General features: G+C 53.0%; 1 protein-coding gene across 1 annotated transcript; it reads right to left on the bottom strand.

Annotated features, from left to right (window-relative positions):
* Window positions 1-236: 236 nt before the first annotated feature.
* LOC135830576 (N-fatty-acyl-amino acid synthase/hydrolase PM20D1.2-like) lies at window positions 237-2,713 on the bottom strand (the record flags this gene model as incomplete). The annotated part of the gene is given in 2 exon segments (XM_065342812.1): window positions 237-469; window positions 1,584-2,713. Coding segments are annotated over 2 exon segments (486 nt in total), but the record flags the coding sequence as incomplete, so codon positions are not given.
* Between the last annotated feature and the right edge of the window lie 5,567 nt (window positions 2,714-8,280).

Below are 8,280 nucleotides of genomic sequence, written 5' to 3'. Positions count from 1 at the left end.
ATGCACGTTGGCCTATGTCGAACATTATAAGGGGGGGGGGGGGGGGGGGTGCTTCAGCACCCAAAGCACCCCCTGGGTACGCCACTGACAGTACAGCCCCCCCCCCCCCCCCCTCTAACATCATACCGCAGCCCATCCGCCTCCAGTATACCACATGCCATGGCACCGGGTCAGTGCTCACAGACAGTCGCGCCGTATTCCAACACTAACCAGTCGGGCCGTATTCCAACACTAACCAGCAGTGTGTTCTTGACATCAATAGCTCCACGGCCCCAGATGAACTCTTCGTCAACTACACCCGCAAACGGATCTACTTGCCATTCCGGTGACACAGCGGGCACCACGTCCAGGTGACTCATCAGCAAGTATGGCTGCAGTGACGCATCTTGCCCGGCCACGCGCATCAACAGACTGTAGTTAGCGACGACTTCAACGTCAATGTACGGGCTGCTGAAGACATGCTGGTACTCTGCAGCAAGAGAAATACAGATATACATGTGTCATATGCACATACAATATGCATCTAACAGACAAGCAGATACACACAGACACACAGACACACGTGCACACAAACATGCACACACACAATCACACGCACACAAAGACATGCACACAGACACACACACACACATAGTCAGGAACGCTGCATCCCAGCCTCTTCGAACCCAGACCATTTGATCTGGAGCCCAGAAACTGCCGGTTCTGGAATTCTGATGTACCCCAGTGTTACCTTTTGACAGTCATTTCCCCTTGAATGTACAGTGTCATTGTACTTTGTAGTGCTGGGCTGCAGAGGTCTTTCTTCGAAATCGGGGGATACTAAGAACTCTGTATGGAAAACTCGAAATTGTTGTGTGTGCTAGTGTGCTAGTGTCAATATTGCTGGAGCTGCACTACTGATATCTGCTAGGTATGAGTGCGCAGAACATGTGGGAGAAACACTGAACAGATCTACATTGTAGTGCATTGTAGTGCAGTGTGCGGTAATACATGTATACCATTATTCTAGCATGTAAAGCTTGTAAACGAACATGGTCCCGGGAGGATGCACCCAGTGCGCTGAGAGTGCTTGCACACCACGCAGGCAGAGCGTAGTGCCACGGTACAACAGTGGAGCAACGCGAGCAATTCCTAGATACGGGCAGCGCCCAGTCCCAGCGTGCCCGGATAAGAGGGTTCTACAGTCAGTATATCAAAAGTGAGGACTGATTGCAATACATGTACTTAGTAGCAGGCAACACAACACTACATGACATTGTGTATACATTTTACTACTCAGCATTAGAATGGAAGTGTGGTGCATCCACCAATGCAATCCACACCAGTCTAGAAGAGTGCAGTTTATGAACCCAGAGTTTTCGTTCCCTTTTCATCATGGGCTCATGTAGCAAATTAGGGAAATGTCTAAGACAACAACTACATAGGCAAAGATTGAAAGAACTCATGGATCAGTTTATCTAAAATATTTTAAATTATTAATTTTTTTGTATTGTGACTTCACCTCATAGCTCAACAATAAGGAATTGAGGTTTACACGCCATAATATAGGTTGTTCATGCACGTGTACTGGCTATAGCACTCACCTCGCCTAAGGAAATTGGACAGCTCGATCAGGGCCAATTTCGTTTGGTTACTTTGGGATCTTGTGTACGAAATTGTTTTGATTTGAATGGCTTTCGCCAATCTTGTATACTGCGTATCTCCCACCGGAATCGGCTCCTCGTTTGTTCCACATGGCTCCGGATCCACTATCCGACTGCCAAACCAAATCGTTCTGCCCACAAGCAGTGCGAGAACTGAGCATAGAAGCACGTACAATACTGCACGACCAGACATGATCAATGCCTACGGCCACAGCTCTACTGTAGCTCCGGTTGTTGCAAAATGCGTTCAAAGTAATTAGTTAGTTTCAAAGCAGTGTACACGGATAGCGCGCATGTGTCACCTGCTCACGCACATGCACAGCACCGACACAACACCTGTGATCATGTGAAGAGAGCTACTAGTACTACTCAGTACTAGTCTGTAGCTGCAAGTGTTGCTGCGCTGTCGGCTGTCGTGCCCTGCAGCCTGATATGATCCGCGATATCCGTCCGTGATCGATCAGCTGAGATCCGAAGTAACGTCCCGACAGTAGCCGCTACCGTCGTATCGATGGGCGGACTTGAATCGAGGTCGGTCTTGACCAGGTATGACTCCCTAGCCCTGGTCTTGACTAAAAACGTCGTTGTCACTTGGCTGTGGTGTGCCGGGTAGTTGTAGTAGACCTCCACACTGACCACAGTCCTGTAGGCTGTACTGCAGTGTAGGCTGTAGGCTGTAGATGTACAAGATCTACTCAGTGTCAGTACTGTCAGTTCAAAATAAAAGGGGCACACCCTCGAGGGCCTCGTCCTTTTATTAGGAATAATAAGCCTCTACAAGCTCTCTCGTCTTCACGAGACAGCAAGAAAATCTGAAGAGCAAAAGACACTTTCATCGATTGGTGCCTCTTGTTTTTGATCTATCTTTTGTGAGAGTACAGTCATGTACTTCAAGTACTTTCATGTATTTCATCGATATCCGCGACAGGGATCGATCGGAGAGCTGGCTCTACTGTACTACCACTGTCTACCTCACTACTACTAGTATTAGTAGTAATGATTATTATAGTGGAGTCTGGAGTCCCAGTCCGTGAGTCATACTCTCATAGTCGTCGTCTTCGGCAATGCATAGCATGATTGACTGTTACACTTCGGAGGCTCCGGCTACGAATGTGACAGTGTGTTAGGCCTCAAATCTTCGCTTTTCAAATAATTCACAGCGATTTAAAGAGAAAATTTACACAAACTCCAACCTCGTCCCCTTGATATTCCCGCCCTTTCCCTCACTCCTTTGGCCTTTTTCTTCGCTTCAAATTGTTGCAGTTGCAGATTTATTTCTCTTTGGACGTAGCCGTATAGCCTACATACGTGTTGATTGCAGAGCCATGTCATCCGTTAGTGACCTCCCCAGTCAGGGGACGGCTGGTTCTGCGCGTCCCACGCAGCACGACCCGCTTGTGGCAAATCGTGGAGCTGCAGAGATCCAGAGTGGGAATGCTGTGCCCGAGAGGCCACCACAGCCCACTCAGCGTGATTTGCTTTCTGCCGCATCCCCCACTGTCTGCGGAAGTGGTGGGGTGCCGGCTATGCCCATGCCGCATGGAGGTTACCCGGCCTATGGGTCGTTTTATCTACCACCGCACGGGCTAGCTCCGACTGGAGAGCATCCGTTTTCGGCTGCACAGCGGGCTGTAGGGCTCTGTGTTTCCGCCGAGAACGAAGCACTGCCTGGCCCAGGGACTGAGGTCCTGGAGTCCAGCGGTGATGCAGCCAATACCGGTAGTAATATCGGAGAGCCTGCAGCCAAACGAGCGGCCAGAGCTCTGGACTTTGCACCGGCCACTGCGGTGGCGAGTCGCAAATTCCTTTTCAACGCCCCTGAGGCGGTGACGAGTTATGTTGAGAAGTATTTTCGGTCTCCGCTCTCTGACGAGCAGCGGAAGGCCATGCACGAGGACCATCCACGGCCTGACACGGCAGCAGCCTATGTGCCCAAGGTGGATGATACAGTGTTGCGCTGGGCTGGTTCCCGTTTTCCCAAGACATCCGACTCGCAGTGGGCGGCTGTTCAACGTGATGTGGCATCGCTCTCTGGTCCCGTTGCATGTATGCTCTCCGCCCTGGTCGAGGCAGAGGAAGGTGTTCCGGCAGTGGAGGAACTCTCCGTACCATCGGCGGAAGTCAAGGACGTGCTCCAGCGCACACTTGTCCTGGTCGGAGACCTGATGGCTTCGATCAATGGCATCCGCCGCCAGTCCATCATCGAGGCTGTGGACAAAGACGTGGCAAGAGTAACCAAAGGTATCCCACCGCCAGGCACTGGGAAGGAGCTGTTTGGTGAGGAATTTATCTCAGCCATCTCCACGAAAGTGAAATCCGAGGCGACGTTGAACGAGGCGCAGAGGCTGGCGCGCAAGCCACAGCCAAAGCCGGGTTTTCAGCGAAAGGGGTTCGCGTTCCAGTCATCGCGTACCCCGAAGCTGCATACCTTCTCCAGTCGCCAATACGGCAGGGATCGCCAGCAGCCGCCCCACCGAGGCTCATTTCGCCCCCACCGCGGAAGACCGCAAGGGCAGTGGACACCAGGGTCGAGGGGCAAGTCACCACCTCGCCCTCAGGCCCAGTAGTGGACCACGCGGGGCAGCTCCGAGAATCGCCAACACCATCATCGGAGCTGCAGCTTCCCGTTCCTTGGCGATGGGAGGTACATCATCCACCTCCACCCGCTGGTCGCATTGCGGTGGCCTGGCAGAACTGGGAGCAACTGACGGCGGACCCATGGGTTCGCAGTACCGTCCGGCATGGCCTGCGTATCCCACTGCTGGCTCGCCCTCATCAGCGGCAGGCTCCCAGACAGATGCACCTGGCTCAGGCGGAGCAGGTTGCTCTGCAGGAGGCCCTGTCCAACATGGCAGCAGCGGGGGGCATCGAGCCCACTACAGTGCGAGACGCGACATTCAAGAGCACGCACTTCATGGTACCCAAGAGCGGTGGTCGATGGAGGCTAGTGTTCAACCTCAAAGCGCTGAACGAGTTTGTGGACAACTCCCATTTCAAGATGGAAACGTTGGCAGTCGTACCCGAGCTAGTTCAGCCGAACTGGTGGTTGGCGAAACTCGATCTGAAGGACGCCTTTCACTCGGTACCGGTGCACATTCACAGCCGACGCCTCCTCCAGTTCATGTGGAACGACCAGGTATGGCAGTACACTTGCCTCCCGTTCGGTCTGTCGGAGTCACCCCGCACGTTCACCAAGGTGCTTCGTCCAGTAGCAGCGTGGCTCCGTACAATGGGTCTGCTCATCGTTGTCTATCTGGACGACTGGCTGTTGATAGCACACTCCCCTGCTCTAGTGGCGCAGCAGATCCAGTTTGTGGCAGCCCTCCTAGAACGACTGGGCTTCATAGTCAACCGCCAGAAATCTATCATGGAGCCGACGCAGATCCTGACGTTTCTCGGAGTCGAAGTGAACTTGGTGCGCATGGAATTTTCCTTGCCTCGCGACAAGCTGGACAAGATTCGCTCCGAGTGCCGTCGCCTGCGCAACAAGGGATTTGCTACCCTCGCCGAACTGCGTTCACTGACAGGCAAGATGGTTGCAGCGCGCCCTGCAGTACACCTCGCTATGCTTCATGTCCGGGGACTGCAGTTCCTGCTGAACGAGGCTCTGGCACACCGTCTCGAGACCCAACAGTTGGACGAATGGGCCTGCAGCGACCTGCGTTGGTGGATAACGACGGCGGGGTGCCCGATACCCATGCACAGAGACCCACCCTCGGTCACCATGAGCTCAGATGCGTCCAATGTAGGATGGGGTGCTGCTGTGGATACGGCGCATGCCGGTGGGCCATGGTACGAGTCCGAAGCTGCGCACCACATCAACTGGAAAGAGCTGATCGCGGTATGGTTAGGTTTGAAAAGCCTGCTCCGCAACGCATCCAACCAAACCATCCGGTTGGAAATCGACAACACGACCACCGTGGCATACCTCAATCATCAGGGAGGCACTCATTCTCGGCGTCTGTGTACGCTTGCGATTCAGGTGCTGGAGTGGGCTGCAGCCCGACACCTGGAGCTGGAAGCGGTTCATGTGCCAGGAGCCCTGAATCACACAGCAGACTATCTGTCCCGTCACGTGGAGGAGACGGGCGACTGGATGCTCCCGTACCATGTGTTTACTACCATCCAACAGACATTCGGCCCGCTGAGTGTAGATCTGTTTGCGGCCCGCCACAATGCTCGCCTGCCCCGCTACCTGAGCTGGCGTCCAGATCCAGAGGCAGAAGCAGTGGATGCCTTCTCCACCCCTCCAGAGCTATGGGAGAATGCTTATGCCTTTCCGCCATTCAGCCTACTCACCCGGTGTCTTCGCTACATCCGGCAACACGACATTCGACGGGTAATCGTGGTGGCTCCAGCCTGGCAGTCACAGGCTTATTACCCTCAGCTGCTCCGAATGTCCTGCAGTGCTCCGCTACGACTAGTATCGTCAGACGTTCTGGACCCACAGGGACAAGTCCATCCACAGGCACAACGCCTACGACTGACCGTATGGAGTATCTCCGGGAAGCAGCCTCGCTGCGAGGCCTTTCGCAGGGAGCTGTCACTCTCTGGCTCTCCTCCTGGCGAACTAGCACCAACGCAACGTATCAGTCAGCATGGCGACAGTGGGTGGGCTGGTGTTGCGAACGACGTGTGGATCCCGTATCGGCGGACCCTACTCAATTAGCCAACTTTCTAGCGACACAGTATGAGGCAGGCAAGCAATACCGTACCCTGAACGTGTACCGTTCGGCGGTGTCATCCACCGTACCGCCACTCCACGATAATGTACCCGTCGGACAATCGCCTAGCGTCGTCCGGGTTATGCGTGGTATCTACAATCAACGACCGCCATTGCCTCGCTATTCACGTACGTGGGACGTGGCCACTGTTCTAGAATACATTCGGTCATTGGGCCCGAATACTGCTTTGACCCTGTCGCACCTGTCCTGGAAGCTGTGCATGCTGCTCGCACTGGCTAAGGCAGCAAGAGTAAGTGAGATCTGTCACTTGGATATCCGCGCAATGCGCTTCCTGGCAGATGGTGTCGAGTTTGAGCTGACTCACGTCACCAAAACACAACGCTCTGGCGGCCCGCGGAAGTTCTTTGTGCCAGGTCTGCCGGCTGATCCGATCCTGTGCCCAGTGGAATGCATCAAAGCCTATCTGGATGTGACTAGGTCCAGCCGCACTACACCAGCGCAGAGTGCTCTCGTTGTGTCCACTCGCCGACCCTTTCAGCCAGTCTCGACCTCAACTGTCGCCAGATGGGTGACAACACTGCTCCAAGCAGCGGGTGTTGAAAGTGACTTCTCAGCCCATTCTACGCGGAGTGCCTCCACTAGCGCTGCACGACAAGCCGGGGTGTCATTGGCGGATGTGTTGGCGACAGCTGACTGGTCACGGCCCAACACATTCATCCGCCACTATTACCGACCGCACAGCCAAGCTTCTTTTGGCCAAGCCGTCTTGACGGTTAGCACTGGGTGAGGAGTCTTCTACAAGTGCGGACTGTGGTTCCGATTTCTATGCATGGTTTCTCATAGTGATCATGCCTTGCGCGCCTGCTCCCTGATTATTTCACTATCCATGCCGTTTCTTTGCTTGTGTGGAACACTACAGTTGAATCTGTTTCATATTGATTTGAGAAAGTGTATCTGTCCTCAGCGGTTATAACATGCTGTTTCCTTCCAGCTTCTTTCTCTTGACAGAGTGTAGTGTCGATGGCAACATACATTAGCCATTAATTTCATACCTTGCTACTCATGTGAGGTCTTTTCTTTAAACATCACACTGTCACATTCGTAGCCGGAGCCTCCGAAGTGTAATTAGGAATTCCGCTAGGACCTGAAAGGTCTGACGTGGAATTCAGGTTACACTAGGAGGTGAAGGCGGAGAATGTGACAGTGTGTTCCCACCCGCGCCGCCCCTGTCTCATTCTCCGCTGTCAGACGTTGCCTTTTGCTTGTCCATAAATGAGCTCATCAAAGGCCAAAGGAGTGAGGGAAAGGGCGGGAATATCAAGGGGACGAGGTTGGAGTTTGTGTAAATTTTCTCTTTAAATCGCTGTGAATTATTTGAAAAGCGAAGATTTGAGGCCTAACACACTGTCACATTCTCCGCCTTCACCTCCTAGTGTAACCTGAATTCCACGTCAGACCTTTCAGGTCCTAGCGGAATTCCTAATTCTTGTTGACGACACGGCCACTACATGATTGTAGCAAGACTACAATCATAGTCATACAGCTGTAAACAACAGTACTGTTACTATGATCTACTCTTTATTGTGGTCATGTAGGCGACAGGCGCCAAGCGCCTGCTAGGCACTGTCATGTCACCGTGTCACGTCAGCCAGCCAGTGCCACGTTAATGATGTAACTTGTTATCTAATCATAAATCATGGTTACTTTTTGTAGTAGTACATGTACATGTAGTATGTCGTTGACCAACATTGACCGGGATGCAACGACGTCCACGGCCCAAAAAAGATCCCTTCCTTAATTCCATTGAGTTGCAGGTTAGAACAGGAAGCACAGTGATGACCTCTGTACTGTAGTCAGTCTTGCATGTTTTCCGGAAAAAGTGCATTGACGGCGAGGGGATATCAGACTACTACTAGTACCAGTAGTACTGTACCGGCATAAAAGCGTCCAGT

The sequence above is a fragment of the Sycon ciliatum genome, unplaced genomic scaffold (assembly GCF_964019385.1).
Source record: "Sycon ciliatum unplaced genomic scaffold, ocSycCili1.1 SCAFFOLD_2528, whole genome shotgun sequence".
NCBI lineage: Eukaryota > Metazoa > Porifera > Calcarea > Leucosolenida > Sycettidae > Sycon > Sycon ciliatum.
The sequence above is the reverse complement of the archived record's forward strand: the minus strand, read 5'-3'. Positions and strand labels throughout refer to the sequence as shown.